Source organism: Rattus rattus, chromosome 16 (assembly GCF_011064425.1).
Source record: "Rattus rattus isolate New Zealand chromosome 16, Rrattus_CSIRO_v1, whole genome shotgun sequence".
NCBI classification, from domain to species: Eukaryota; Metazoa; Chordata; class Mammalia; order Rodentia; family Muridae; genus Rattus; species Rattus rattus.
In genome coordinates, this window is record NC_046169.1 from 32,448,599 (window position 1) to 32,464,066 (window position 15,468).

The 15,468-nt window shown below is 54.5% G+C and overlaps 1 protein-coding gene across 2 annotated transcripts in view; it reads right to left on the reverse strand.

The window, feature by feature from the left end:
* Positions 1 to 805: 805 nt before the first annotated feature.
* Positions 806 to 15,468, reverse strand: part of Hectd4 (HECT domain E3 ubiquitin protein ligase 4) — a 150,667-nt gene continuing 136,004 nt past the window's right edge. For both annotated transcript variants that reach the window (XM_032886787.1, XM_032886788.1), the window contains exons 65-76: positions 13,980 to 14,086; positions 13,360 to 13,483; positions 11,421 to 11,611; positions 10,208 to 10,354; positions 9,506 to 9,625; positions 8,884 to 9,039; positions 6,519 to 6,622; positions 6,121 to 6,342; positions 5,174 to 5,337; positions 4,528 to 4,723; positions 4,165 to 4,387; positions 806 to 2,881 (exon numbers count right to left, since the gene is read on the reverse strand). In XM_032886787.1, coding sequence (XP_032742678.1) covers positions 2,745 to 2,881; positions 4,165 to 4,387; positions 4,528 to 4,723; positions 5,174 to 5,337; positions 6,121 to 6,342; positions 6,519 to 6,622; positions 8,884 to 9,039; positions 9,506 to 9,625; positions 10,208 to 10,354; positions 11,421 to 11,611; positions 13,360 to 13,483; positions 13,980 to 14,086 — 1,891 coding nt within the window. In that variant the 3' untranslated portion in view covers positions 806 to 2,744. The remainder of the gene's footprint in view (positions 2,882 to 4,164; positions 4,388 to 4,527; positions 4,724 to 5,173; positions 5,338 to 6,120; positions 6,343 to 6,518; positions 6,623 to 8,883; positions 9,040 to 9,505; positions 9,626 to 10,207; positions 10,355 to 11,420; positions 11,612 to 13,359; positions 13,484 to 13,979; positions 14,087 to 15,468) is intronic.

The following is a 15,468-nucleotide window of genomic DNA, read 5'->3' on the forward strand; positions in this document are numbered from 1 at the left end:
CAGCTCCTAGCAGCCTTCAGTGTGGCAGTCAGCTGGCACTTTCCACAGACACCCCAGAAGCTGTACAGGCTTTCCTCTAGGTCATTTGAAAGTCCCCTGTCCCCAAATCTGTTTGCAATCCGTTATCCTGGTACACAGGCCCTCCAATTCCACTCTGTAGTTTTTGAGACAGGGTCTGTGTAGCTCTGGCTGGCCTGGAACTCACTCTGTAGCCCAGGCTCCTCTGCCAAGGGCATGTGCAGCACAGGGGAGGGGCCTTCTGAATGTGCTCTGTAAGAGACCACGGTGCTGCGAAGCGGGGAGTCCTTGATGAACAGAGCAATGAGTGAGTGGGCACTTGTGCCGTTTCCAGCATAAGGAGAGCTGTTTGGTTGGGTCCCTTCTGTTCCTGTGATGAAGATGTATTTAGGAGTTGGTGAGGATGACCATGAAGCAGTGGGAGGGGACAAGCAAGTCTGAATTCGGTTGGGGTCCCCGAGACAACAGAGGCTCCTTGGGGTGGGTGGTTGCTGTTCAAGTAGGTTTAGGTGCACTGCCTCCCCAGGACAACTGTTTTAGAACAGTCAAACTCATCTGGGGTGACAGCTGGCTCTGGGAACCTCCATGCCAGGCTCTAGAGCACAGACTAACTGTCAGGACAGAGCGGGTGGCACTCTGAGACAGGAGGAGGTAGTTCGAAAGCTAATGGAGTGCAGGGAGTGCAAATGTTAATTCCTAGCCACTCGTGACACCTGGGCGTCAGAGCCATTAGAGCAGTGCCAGCCTGCGAGCTTGCTCAGCCAGAGGAGATGAGCACACACTCAGGTCGGTCAGTCAGATGAAGGTTATTTATTGGTGTGACTTTTTCCGTAGTGAGCTTCCTTTACACAGCATAGTGTAAGTAGCATCAGACTGAATGGGGGCTGTTAATGCAGTCATAAATAATTATAATAAATATACATCAAGTAACTTTACAGCACACATTGTTCAGGGCCAAGGCTGGGATCTGTCTGGACCTCAGTGCGCTCTCTAGGAGCAGCAGCTGAGTTAGCAGCAGATATCTCACTCACAGCTGTCATCTAATCAAGGAATGGGCCAACAGAAGCTTCCAGAACCCTCCTGGGGAGGTAGCTGACAGAATCCCAAGTTCATTCGTGGGACAAGGATAGAAGGGAACCAAGGATCTGAAGGTACAGGAATGAAAACTCACTTTAAAATTCAGAGGCTCCTGCCTTCTGTCGAACAGAGTCAGGATCCTTGAGGTCGCTGGGGTGGTCCCACACAGCGGCCACGATCTTCTGTGAGAGCAGGGCTTGCAGCCCTGTGACTGGCGTGGCCAGCACACTTCCCCGGGTGGGGTTGGGTGGGGTGTTTTCTGTCATGGTCCTCAATGCGTTTCCTAAGCGTAATGAGGAGGAGATGGATGCCAGCCCTAAGGCTTGCACACCTCCCAAGCAGGTGGGTGCTGTGGAGAGTAGCACATCCTCCTCACTCTCCTCAGAACTTCTGTGTGCACAATATCATACAATAGCTACAGCGCTGCCATTCTGTGACAACTGGTGAGGCCCAAGTGACAGTGTCCAACAGTTGGCATGTGCTGCTCTTGAACAAAGTACCATTGGACAAAGACTTATTTGGGGCACAAATGCACTGGGGTAGTGGGTGAGCCTGCAGGAAGCTCAGCCCTGGCACACACGTTGGTTGTAGAGGGTGCTGGGCAGGCCAGCCAGGGCACAGAGGAATCCCCTGCAGTCTCTGCCTGGGTCACTGATGCAGCCCTGTGTGGGCAGAGCACCTCAGACAGTCTTTAGACATGGGCTGTAACCCTTTCCTGGGCTCCTTACAGCAGTGTGGTGAGGTGGGCCCTCTCTGAGCACAGAGTGGGGTAGGCTTGAGTCATGTGCTTTCCTGTGCAGTCAGCTGTAGAAAGGCCCACTCAGCACTATCCCTCTAGCTCCACTGTCTTTCAACTCCAGCCACCAAGACGTGCCCAACCTGTCTGTGAACTAAGGCCTGGAGTAGCCCCTGGGTGTCTGCTCCTGAGGTATCCTCAGGCCATTCAGCCCAGGTGCCCAGAAGAGACAGGTGGCAGATAGGGCTGCCTCGATGGGAGGAGACAAGGGGCCTCTGTGGGATTTCCTAAAAAAAAAAAAAACAAAAACAAACAAACAAAAAAAACCCAAACAAACAAGGCAGGAACACACAGTAAAGCAGGAAGGTTAACACATGAGTTCTCCGTGTCTCTTGAATGTTTGAGCACTAGCTCAACCACTCAAGACGGAAGGAGGGGGCCCTGCAGACGCTGCCTCTGGGAGAAGCCAGCTCAGGGCAGGAGGGCAGGCCTGAGGACTGCTCACACATTTGTGGAGACACTCTGTAAGAGAACAGGATACTTTGTGTGGCTGAGGTCACCTCAACCCTCAGCTTTCCACTGGTGGCTCTGTGATGACGAGCCACCTGAACCTGTGGCATCATAGCAGTCTGGTAGCCACCAAAACAGTGTCCAGGAAGATCAAGTTAGACATAAACTGTCGGGAACTAAACTATCCTACAAATGTACCACAGACAGCAGCAAAGGAACGGACCCTCACAAAATGGACACATACAAAAGGTGTCTTCCAGGTGGTCCTGGGACACGGACGAAAGTTCAGAATGCAAATGTCGCCAGCTCCTCACTTGAGGCCCTGGAGGGATGCGCCTGGACTGGCTTCCCAAGCCGGCAGAAGGGTGCCTTGGTGATAGCCTAATCTTCTGGCCCACTCCCATCAGCCACTTAGGGGGTCTTCACGGTAGTGAATGGCACAGCGCAGCTTCTCCAGCATGATCTCCAGGGAGGAGTACTGGGGAAGCTTGATCATGAACATGCAGGTCTCCACTCGGATGTAGCGGGAGTCGGGAGGACCTGCAGAAGGCACAACACCAACTTCAGAGGGCTGGATTTGGGCTTCTGCCTCCTGGCTGGCCTCCTGGGCACTCTGTGTGTGCCTCTGTGTACAGGCACTCTCTGTGTGGGTCTCTGTGCGTTTGCATGCATGCATGTTCTGCATTTTGCAGGACAGAAGGAGCAGTCTATCTTCCCACTTTGGGTGGTCAACTAGGCAGGAGTGGCTACAGTAAGCCTTGTCTGTTTCTCCAGGGCTGAGATCACAAGAATGCCACCATGCCTGGGTTTTAAAAGGCTAACAGAATGGTGGTGGAGGTTGTCAGAGGTGCGTATCTTTAGGCCTAGCACTTAGGAGCAGTGGCAGGGGGATCTGTGAGTTTGAGGCCAGCCTGGTCTACTTCATACTGAGTCCCAGAACAGCTAGAGCTACACAAAGAAACCCTGTCCCCCAACCCCCACCCACATACACATGCACACGTGCACATGCACACTTGTGTGTAGTGTGCCATGTGTAGAGGTCAGTGTGTGTGTGTAGGTCAGTGTGTGTGTGTGTGTGTGTGTGTGTGTGTGTGTGTGTGTGTGGTGTGCCACATGTGTAGATGTCATAGATAACTTTGCAGGAGTCAGCTCTCTCTACCACATGGGTCCCAGGGATAGAATTTAAGTCAGGTTTGAGCCACCTTACTGGTTAGTCTGTCCTTCCTTTTTGCCTGCCTTCTTTCCTTCCTTCCTACCTTCCTTCCTTCCTTCCTTCCTTCCAAAATGTGGGTTCCATGGGTCAAACTCATATTGTCCCCAGTACAGTGGTAAAAACTCCCACTTGTCACACTAAGGTTTGATGCCCTAATAGGGAGGCAAAATTGTCCTTTTGACTGGGCATGGTGCTACACACCTATAATCCTAGACTGGGAAGGAGGAGGCCCGAGGATGAGAGGCTCAAGGTCATCCTCAGTTACACAGTGAGTCTGAGGCCAGCCTATGATACGTATGACACACAAACTATCTTCCTGCATTTGAAAGGTGAGAATCTAGGGTGTGTCTTGGAGTCTCCAGCCTCCCTGGCGCACAGGGGCCCCTGCGTTTCATCTCTGGCACTGCAGGGCTTTACGGAAGAAAATGGTAAGCAATGTGCAAGCTGTGGCTCCTTGGCATCTTTTAAATGTTGATGCATCATCCGGGCTGGGTGGCCACAGTGCTCACGAAGCCTCCCCTGTATGACTGAGTCCTGGCGTGTGGGGTCTTGGTTACTGAGTCCACAAGGACCTAAGGGTCTCACCAACAGGAGCTGGGAAGGGCAATACCTGCTGTGCCATCTGGAGGGGCAATCTTCATGGGGTACGGCGGCACATGGGCTGTGTCAGGACCGCCGTCCTTGCAAGGGCAGGTGAAGGGGATGCGCTCCTGATTGCAGGCGAACTTGATGAACTTGCACAGTTCCTCCTGGGTGAACGTCTCCAGAGCCCCCCAGAAGAGCTCGATGTGCTGGTCGGTCTCCATCAGCCCCACCTGGTACATGGTGTGGGCCTGGGGGAGAAAGCCCAGTGGTGAGCGGGCCTGGCCTGACCCCAGGCAGGGTGGGGCAGGAGCTACATGTGGACCAGAGCACGGGGCAGCGGTGGCGAGGGCAGAGCACTGGGACCGTCGGGAAGGGCAGGGCTACCTACCTTCAGGAACTCTAGGTTGACATACGGGAGGCCACAGGTGCGCAATTCCATCTCCAGTGGGCTGAGGGTGGTGAGCAGCTGCAGAGGGATGATGGAGCCCAGGCCAGCACGCACAGCAGTCACACACTCCATGTTCTGTAGCTCACGCAGGCGTAGGCTCCGGATGGCTGCCGCGTAGATATCCTTGTTCTCCCAACTGTCGAGGACCACCAGCGAGGTAAGGGGAGATGTGATGGCATGACTCTTGGCCTGGGGGCTGCATCCACCCAGACGGTCGAGCCCTGCTTCATGGCTCACCCTACTCCTTCAGAGCCGATACTGCCTAAGGCAGTGTTTCTCAACCTTCCTAATGCTGCAAACCTTTGACACAGCAGTTCCTCACGTTGTGGTGATCCCCAACCATAACATTATTTTTGTTGCTGCTTCCTAACTGTACATTTGCTATTGTTATAATTGTAATATAAATATCTGTGTTTTCTGATTGACTGTCTTAGATGACCCAAGAGGTCAGGACCCACATGCTGAGAACCATTGCCTTAAGGGGCCCTTTAGTTAAAATAAAGACCTCTTTTCTTGTGTCCTACCTCCGACCTTACACCCTCCCCTCACACTAGTGTGGTCCAGCCCCTTCAAGTCACACACTCACGCCACAGGGATGTGCCGGCCACGGCTGCACAGCTCCACCTCCTCGCCAGTCATGGTCAGGTAGGTGAAGCGGCAGCAGGGCTTGGGGCCTTCCGGGCTGTCCGTGGCCAGGTGCTGGGAGGCGATCTCGGCGCACAGGGCCTCCAGCTCGCTCTCATCGTTGATCTGTGGACACAGCAGGGTGAAGCTGGCTGCTGCTCTGCTGCCAAGGCCCCCCCCAGAAGAGCTCTGCCCTTCAGCTGGCACACGTGGCCTGCTCATGGGCCCACAGGAGGCTCGGCAGACTTGCCAGCATGCATTGTGCCTGCATCTGGAGCGGCGCACAGAGCCCCAAGCCCAGGCTGTCGGGAGGTGGTGGAGGAAGTGTTGTCACTCGAGGTGGAATCTGAGGTTTCACAAGCCCACAGCAGGCCCAGTCCTCCCTCTCTGCTTTCAGATCAGGATGTAGTTTTCAACTCCTGCTCCACCACTGTGCCTGTCTGATTCCTGCTAGGACCATAATGGACTAAGCCTTTGACACTTCAAGCCCCCAATTAAATGCTTTGCTTCTTGAGTTGCCTTGGCTCATGATGTTCCAAGAGGGCAAAGGAAAGGCAAGAATGCCGTCTCCACCAGTCTCTGCTGTCTGCATGGGCCCATGCTCACCTCCTGCTCCCTTTCTGAAACCCTAACTGGTGTACACACATGCACACACACACACGCACGCACGCACACCCGAGCATTTCCATTGCACTGCACACTTGGTTATGGACCTGCTAAAAGCATCCCCTAGGGCGGCAGCATCAGCATCTGCTTTTGTCAGTTGCACAGATGGCAGAGGCCGGCCCCTGAAAGAAGCCTCCTGTGGAGGATCTCAGGGCCTCTCCCCTGGACGCTTGGGTCCTTATGGAGTACTAGTCCAGAGGACCCTGGGGCCCTGCTGTCCTCCAACACTGTGCCTTCACTCACACTCTCAAACTTCTTGACATAATTGTAGGTGAGGATGTCTGCTTCCTGCAGGTCCTGGTCAGGGTCAAGAGGCTCGCCAACCAGCGTCTTCCAGAAGGAGGGCAGCAGGTCCAGGGGGAGAGGCACATCTGCACGGATGGCGATCCCCAGCAGCTGGCCCAAGAAGTGTAGCAGTTGCTCCTCCCCATAGGTGATGGGGCTTGGGGTCAGGATGTACTTGCCCTGCAAGAGGGAGGTCAGGTTACCTCTGCGCATGTGCCCAGGCAGGAGGGAAGCTGCAGTGAGGACGCCCAGTTCTCAGGCTCAGTCAGCTGGGCATCAAAGCTGTCCCACCTGGGCCACAAATGTGTGTGGAAGAGGGGGCAGGGCCACAGGGACACAGCCAGCCCCTGCCTCACCTTGTTCTTGTTGACAGCAGAGCTGGGGCACAGCAGGAGCAGCGACAGTGAGGAGCTCTGCAGTTCTTTACACACCTGCCACAGGAAGTGGCGGAAGGAGCCACCTGCAGAGACACAGAGGCCGGTCATGTGTCGGCCCAGGGGTGTCGGCCCAGGGTTACCCAGACGACCCGCCCCGTGCAGCCCGCCCCCATGCAGGCCACTGTACAGGCCCCCGTACAGTCGGCTCATGGAGGCGCCCAAAGTGTAGGGAAAGCAGCCTTGGCTCCATGAACATGGAGGCCTGCCTGAGGCTGAGTCTGCTGAGATGCTGACCCCAGCTCTCCATAAAGGCACCTGTGTCCAGGCTTACTGTCTCCTGTCACATGGCAGCTGGGGGCAGGGAAGGAATGGAACCTGAAGGCTGAGGAGTAAATGAGGGGTTGCTTTTGTCCAGTGCCTCCTCCCACCATCTCTCAGAGTTGGCCCTGGTTAGTGAATCCATAGGAGGATGGCCACAGTGGCAGCCTTGCAGAGACAGCTGGACCCCTCTATTCCTTGTTCAGAAGGCTTCCGCTGGCATTCAAGGGTCAGGAGGCTACAGGAAATTTAGGACAGTACGGGCTGGGTGTGGGCCCTGGAGAGGCCCAGTCTGGGGCAGAATGTCTGGGTCTAAGAGGCAGGAGCTGGTTCAGGCTGAGGCCTGGGGCCAGCAGGGCCTCAGCATGGAGCTGCCCCTGCCTGGCCTCTGGGAGGTTGCTGACTCCTGGTGTCCCAGTTCCCATCTGCGCATGTGCAGGTAAGGCACTGGTCTTCAGCAAGCAGGGAGCCTGTGCCTGGTACCTGGGGGCGCAGCAGCTCATAGAAGCAGGGCTTTGTTTCCAGGGTTCCCAGACTGAGGCTGTTTGTATGCCCAAGGGGTAGAACAGAGGGAAATGGGAGCACAGAGGACATTCTTCACCCACTTACAACAGAGAAAGAGTCCCAAATGGCTGGGATCAAAGTGATTCCCAGCGCCAAGAGACATCTCAGCTGTCCCTCCTCGTTGCCAGTGAGTGTCATGACGCTGCTTTAATGGAAGACCCCAATGTCTATGTCTCATGGGCAACTCGAGCTTTGGGCTCAAGCAGCTGGTCATCTGCCTCTCACTGGGAAAGGCTTGTGGGTGGCCATCAATGTCACAGTAAGATTAGGACAAGTGTGCCTTTAAGAGCCACATTCCCCACACCTGGAATGGTGGCTGGTAACAGGACAAGTCAGTAGAGATTAGTGTCACTTCTGTAGCCCAGGACAATGAGGAGGACCTTGACCTTATCATTTGTATTGAGGATGAGCCTAAGACCTCACAAAATGCTTCCAACTGAGCTACACCCCCAGTTCTCCAGTTCCCCAGCCTCTATACCCTATCCCTCTACCCCAAGTCTTCTGCTCCCCAGCCCTGTACACCTCCAGCCCCTATGTCCTGACCCCCTAACTCCCAGCCCTCCCTGTCTCTATGTCCTGGGCCCTCCCCACTCCCCGCCCTCCCTGTCTCTATGTCCTGACCCCCCCACTCCCAGCCCTCCCTGTCTCTATGTCCTGAGCCCTCCCCACTCCCAGCCCTCCCTGTCTCTATGTCCTGAGCCCTCCCCCCTCCCAGCCCTCCCTGTCTCTATGTCCTGCGCCCTCCCCCCTCCCAGCCCTCCCTGTCTCTATGTCCTGACCCTCCCCACTCCCAGCCCTCCCTGTCTCTATGTCCTGAGCCCTCCCCACTCCCAGCCCTCCCTGTCTCTATGTCCTGAGCCCCCCCCCACTCCCAGCCCTCCCTGTCTCTATGTCCTGAGCCCTCCCCACTCCCAGCCCTCCCCCTGTCTCTATGTCCTGAGCCCTCCCCACTCCCAGCCCTCCCTGTCTCTATGTCCTGAGCCCTCCCCACTCCCAGCCCTCCCTGTCTCTATGTCCTGAGCCCTCCCCACTCCCAGCCCTCTCTGTCTCTATGTCCTGAGCCCTCCCCACTCCCAGCCCTCCCTGTCTCTATGTCCTGAGCCCTCCCCACTCCCAGCCCTCTCTGTCTCTATGTCCTGACCCTCCCCACTCCCAGCCCTCCCTGTCTCTATGTCCTGACCCTCCCCACTCCCAGCCCTCCCTGTCTCTATGTTTTACATTTGGAGACAAGATTTCACTACGTTGCTCAGGTTGGCCTTGAACTTAACTCTATAATACCAAACTAGTCTTCACTTTATAATGCTCCTGCCTCAGTCCCCCAATGACTGGGAAGACAGGACTGAGTTACAAGACCTGACTGAGGGAGGCATTTCTTCTTGAGAGCAGGGTGTCATCATGTTGTGCCCACCCCCACCTCATGCCCAGGGTTTGTGCATCTGCACCCAGCCCAAGAGCTACTTACTGGTGCCATGAACCTCCTCCCCAGTAAAGCGGATATTGAAGGCATACGTGGGGTCACCCCCACTGGCCAACTTGACACAGAGCTGAGAAGACGGCACGGAGGCCAGCTGCCGGGCAGCCTGGCAGAAGTAGGAGTTTTCAGAAGCTCTGATTTCCCCTGGAAATGAGAAGGGATCATAAGGTGTGGCGGCCATGCCCTGCCATTCACCAGGAAAGACTCATGCCAGGTTTGCAGGGCCAGGCCACCTTCCCTCTGCACATGGAGCTTTGGGCTTGCTTATGTGGTGCGTGGGGAGCAAACCCAGGGAATCCCAGAGCTTCTCTCCAGAACTCACAACCAGCTCCTCCCTTGAACTCCTCATGTCCTTTTCTGCCCTAGACAACAACCTTGCCCTTAACTACAGAAGTAGGGCTTGTTACCAGTTACAATGGCCTCTGTACCCCTCCTACAGCCAGAGAGGAAAGGCACTGGGGGCAGGGAGGGCTAAGCACCTCTGCTTGCCCCTCCTGGAGCTGGAAAGCCCCCATCAGGAGCCTGGCACACACAGAAGCAGCCAGATGGGCAGGGGCTGGAGGTGCCTCACCCCACCTTCCCTGGGGGTATCAGGGTCAGCCAGCCTCACCTCCCACAGTTTCCAGTGGGTCTAAGGTGATCTCGGGCGCCGCGTGGTCAGCTGTCCTCTGCACAGTCGCATTTAGCACCCGGTTCATCACAGTCACCTTTGTGTCATAGAAGATCAGCCCTGAAGAAGGAATGTGGCAGAGAGGTGACTCCTAGTCACTCCTGTAACTGGGAGGGTGGGGGAGTTGTGCAAACTCACCCCAAACCCTTTGGAATGTTGTCCAGTCAGGCTGCAAGTGGGCGATCAAGCACACCATGTAAAATGCCATCTATTTGTGTGTGTGGCACACGTGTGTGCAGGAACACATGTGCGCTTATGGGGAGGACGGAAGTTCACCAGGTGTCTTCTCTCAGTGCTCGTTTGCTGTGTGGATGCATTTCCACTCATGACCAGAGGAAGGCGCTAGTGCTCTCCTGCCACCCTCTGCCTCACTCCTATGACTCCCTGAATGCCCTTCCTGGGCTTATGCCATGGCAAGTAGAAACCAAGGACTGAACAACCTTGTGCTAACTGGTTCCCTAAGGGCACCTTGGGTAGATGACACAACTTTATTAATGAATGCTTTGAACTTCACACTTTCCTCTTTCTGAGCTCAGGCTACTTTTGATTAGCTTCTCTTGGGGATCCTGCTGCTCAACAGAGGCCTGCCTGACTGCTGTGAGGGGTGCCGCCTTCCTGCCCTGCTCGCCAGCACTCTCTCACCTTTCGCCTCCTTCAGCAGGGCGGCGATGCTGTGTGCGTACATGGGGGTCTGACGCAGCTCCACCAGGGGCAGGAAGAAGGTCTCCAGTGTGGTGTTGAGAGACTGGAGCAGTGCAAAGCGCAGACGCAAGCTCTCGATAGGCACATCTGCAGAAGGTGACAGGCTCAGGGTCAGCCAAGCCCGACAGGCAAGTTCACAAGTGTCTGCTACTGGGAGGGACAACCGCAGTGGGATCAGAGCTCTCCTCAGAGCTTTGTCCCTGAGAGCCTGAAGGTGTGAGGGAGGGGCTCCCAAGGAACAGAGATGCAGAGATGAGCAGATGTGAGGGGTGAGGCCCTGGATTTCCAAGCCCTATCCCTATGCCTTCCCTAGGCCCTCCCAGGGCTGCATCTGGCCTTAGGAAGTTTGTGGCAACAGAGCCCAGGGCTTTCTGCACAGCAGGCAAACACTCCTCAGTTACACTCTTGGCCCTCCATGTTTTTTTTTTTTTTGTTTTTTTTTTCCGGGGCTGGGGACCAAACCCAGGGCCTTTAGGCAAGTGCTCTACCACTGAGCTAAATCCCCAACCCCACCCTCCATGTTTTTAAACTTGGAAATAACTACGGATTATAACGGGTGGCAAACGCAGTGCAGGGTCTGGTATGCTTGTCATCAGCTGCCTTCAGCAGTGACCAGGAAACTGTGCCACTGCCTTTTAGCTAGTCCCTAGACCCCTTGCAGCCGTGTCTGTCCCCTTGTAAGAGACTCCCAGCACAGACAACTTGCCTATCTTTGTCTCCTGGCATCCAGAAGAACAAGGGTCCTGCCCTTGTGGCCAGGTGTGGTGGCTGTGGGGCCTGTGTGCAGCCTTGCCTTGCCCTGGCTCTGCCAGGATGATGCCTACATGGAGGATGGACTCACTAGTGCTCTGCTGCTGTCCATCCCCTGCTTTTAAGAGAAATGGACTGACCTCCCCGAGGACGACCCCTCTAGTGCAAATCAGAGAGCTCTGACGCTCTTACCTCACAGCAGCCTGACCACAGTGGGCATGCAGGAAGGCGTCTGTCTACTCTGGGCCTGTTACCCCACCTTGACTTTGTTTTCATGAGCATTAAACAAAGGCCAGAGACTGTCCTGGCCAGTTGAACAGCTCCCTCTACCCTTTCAGTTGATGCACATGGAGAGACATAAGTATTTCTGCAGCATGATGGGGGACCCCTAGAGGCCACATACTGGAGAGGCAGGCCATCCTGGGGTCAGTGGCATCAGCTGGGTCAAGGTACACTTCATGAGGATGGAGCCGTGCTGGTGTGATAGCGAGGTGGCGGCACAGCCGGTTGATGTACTGCACGAGAGCCACATCCATCTCCAGAGCCCACTTCCGGGAGGCCTTCTGTGCGTGCCGGACATCAATGCAGGCACACCTGAGGCAGGACAGCCAGAGTCTTTCAGGGATGCGGAGGGAGGGAAAGCTCTTTCAGAGTAGGAGGGATCAGGGTATGGGTGTGGAGGAGCCCTGTGGGAAGTCTGGAAAGCCTCGTGCCCCCTGCTTTCTTCTTATCAGGTGGAGGAACGGGGGTCCTCGGGTGACATGGAGCCCACTCAGATATCTGAAGCAACATGACCTCAGAACGGTATTGGTGCCTCATGACACAAGAATTCAATGAGGTTGCCTGTGAAACACAGGCACAGTGCCCGGCTCACCCATGTGTACTGTCAGCTGCTGCAGGTACCTGTTTGGCTCCCTCAGCCTGCAACCCCATTCCACTATTTACCATAGCTGTGAGGATGGGCAGACCAGGGTGTGCTCATAAGGGCTTTACTGCCAGGCTGTACTGTGGCAGTTACATTGGGCACAACCTCCATGCCCGCCCCTGGAGATAGCTCCTAAACTGAGCTGCTAAACCTTGCAATGGAACTCTGGACAACCAAGAGAATGACCTCTGGAACCCTGTAACATCAAGGGTGTGAAACCTGACAAACTCAGAGTGCTGGCAATGTCTTCAACAGGGCTGAAGACGCCAACCTCTAAAGTACACGAGGAGAGATGGTTCCTGAGCACAGCCACAGGGTCTGCTGTTTACTGCTGTAATCAACAGAACAGCTACGGGATCAGTGTGCACATCCCTCTCCCACAAACCCAGGGCTTTGAGGTGGGTAAGGCTGGGCTGTCCAGTGGTCAAAGGTCATGTGCTAGGGTGGCCACAGCATCTTGGGAGAGGACAGGAGGATGCAGCACTGCTCTCTTCATACTAGAGGCCAGCTCGACCCCACACTAGGGTCTTGGACACATGAGTCCCTTCTCGCTGGCAAGTTCTTGCAAAGCCCTACATGGTGGGCTGACCTGACGTCAGCTGTGGCTGCCCTTGGCCAAGTCTGTGGTGAGGAGGGAAGACTGCTCCACTGCCACACAAAAGGAACTCTCTGCAGATTCCGCTGATGGCCCTGTAGGTCTCCTCCCACTGAGGACTACGGCTCTTACTCCAGGAAGTCCCTCTAACCTAGTTAATGTCTACAATAAGTAAGCAGACTCACAAATCAAGGCCACCAATGATGGGGGTGGGTCTCCCACACTTGGCTAATTACAGGGGTCAGCAGGTTCCGAATGCCATGAATAATCCTCACCCTGGGAAGGCACCCCATGAGAATGGGGTCTCTTCTGCCAAGTAATTCTGTGAAATACCATTTCTCAGAAAGTCTGCATTGGACAGACAGCCCCTCCTTTGTGGCTCAGCATGTCTAACTACAGACAGGCCGAGGGACCTGTGTGTGATCTAGAGTGCTAACTTCCTTAGATCTGCACACCCCTTGCCTGCCTGGGACTCACTGGTGGACAGGTGTGGGCTGGAAAGCTGGGGAGCCCTGTCTTTCTGGGTCCTTCCTAGGATGGAGGGCAACGGAGGGCAGAGGAACTCTGAAGAAGACTTTAGAATAAGCAGTGTCCTGGTCAAGGACCAAATCTTGTGCTGTAAATGCAGTCTGGTAGCATTTGGAGAGGTAATTAAAGCTAAATGAAATCATACAAATAGGCCCAAGGCAACAGCCTGATGTGCTTTTAAGGAAAAAGAGAATTGGCTGGGGGTGGTGCACATCTGTAATCCCCCAGCAGGACCACAGCTAAGACATCTACTAGCCAAAACCAGGATCAACCTAGAGGACGGACAAGGCTCACCTCTCAAAATGAAGGTCATACCCACAGGACAGGATTGCCCTCCAGACACTGCGGATGTCTTGCTTGGCACGGTCAATGACGAATTTGTGAAATCCTTCTAGAGTTAGGTACTTCTCCTCAGGAACTGATGGCCAGCATTGCATGCAGTCAGGGGTGGGAAGGAAAGGCAGGCACAGTCACGGGTGGGAAGCCGGCACACTGTGGTCCTTCCAGTGTCTTGTCCACGGCCGGCCCTACCTAGCTCCACTCCCTGTGCTCCCTGGTATTATCTTGCTGTCCCCAGTTCAGCCAGAGTGTGACACAGCCTCTGCACACTCATCCTGCCATCCAGGTGTTGCCGTGACTTCCCATCTCCCTATTTCTCCAAGTCTCAGGAGTACAAGGTTGACAATTCGTACAGCATGCACAGCCCGCTCTGTGCCTGGAGTAGATTTCCGTTGCAACCACCCACTCATCACCTTGTTTTACCTCCCTTAAGCTGATGGCCATTACTCTCCTGTGTCAACTAAGCCTCAGAGGAACAGGGACCATAAAGAGTGTTGGGCATCCCAGTGGGTGCCCTGTCCTAGAATGGGCTGCTGTCCCCAGGGTGGAGACCAGCTCGCCAGCCACTAATGTACCTTCTTGTTTTTTGGTGGGTGACTTTTCTGGATCCTTCTCATCCGGTTTGCTCTTCTCAGGTGACTTGGGCTTCACGGTTGGCTTCTTCTCACTTAGTGCGGTCCTGCTACAGAGCAAAGCTCAGCAGTTAGGACGGGCGTGGCCACACGGCCTCCCACAGGAAACAGAACCTCACCCACCCCAACTCCGCCACGGGAGTCACCCAGGACTGAGAGTGGAAAGGCTTTGTGATTACATTCCAAAGACAAGTCACCATTTTAAGGTGTGAGGACTCAGTCTTTTCAGTCATTTCCTATATATGCAGATGGCACGGTTTGATAAAGCAGCCAGTACAAGATTAGCTGCCCAGATTAAATTAAGTCAACTGAGTGAACTCATAAACTCGGGTTCTCAGCTCTGCTCCCATTCTCAATGCTCCCAAGAGACCATGGGGCAGCGGCTGAGCAGGACACGGATGGACAGCACTGTGTGCAGGACAAGGTCATCTGCACACAGCTGGTAAGGAAAGGGTGTGGGATTGCTCTAGTCACTCACACAATTTCCTCAGACCCACAGTGCAAGGGCTCTCAGAACAGTGAGGGTCTGAGTCATAAACTAACGCTAGGCATGGCAGCCAATGCCTGTGGCTCCTGAGTTGATGCAGAACAGTCCCCAGTCTGCGTCTAGCTGGGGTTTCAGAGTAAGAAGCTGTCTTTTGTGTTTTCAACAGGTCCTCACATAGACTAGGTTGGAACACATTATGTAATAACCTTGAACTCCTGATTCTGTGTCCTCTCCTAAGTAATGCACCCCTGACTGCGCCAGCCTTGAGACCCCCACCTTAAGAAAATTATACTAGGGCTGGAGAGATGGCTCAGTGGTTAAGAGCTCTGACTGCTCTTCCAGAGGACCTGAGTTCAAATCCCAGCAACCACGTGGTGGCTCACAACCATCTGTAATGGGATCCTATGCCCTCTTCTGGTGTGTCTGAAGACAGCCACAGTGTACTCATATGCATAAAAAATAAATTAACTTTTAAAAAAAGAGGGAAAATTATACTAAACATACATGCAAATTCAAATATAGAATATTTAGGGAAGGAGACTTTGAAATCAGGAAAGAACTTATCTACTTATCTACCTCTCCACCTATCTCTCTCTCTCTCTCTCTCTCTCTCTCTCTCTCTCTCTCTCTCTCTGTGTTAGCAAATGAACCCAGAGCCTCGTGCACTCTTAGCAAATGCCCTACCACTGAGCCCTATCTCCAGCTCTGCTTATTTATCCACTCGTTCGCTCGTTCACTCGTTCGTTCGTTTGTTCACTCATTCGTCCGCCCATCCATTCATCTGAGACGGCTTCACTATGTGGTCTTGGCTGGCCTCAAGCTCACCGAGATCCAACTGCCTCAGTCTTCTGAGTGCTAAATGCAAAGGTGTGTGCTGTCATGTCTGGCTATCCCCAGTGCTCTTTGACTCTGCTTTGAGACGGACAACTTTGGAACTCACTCTCT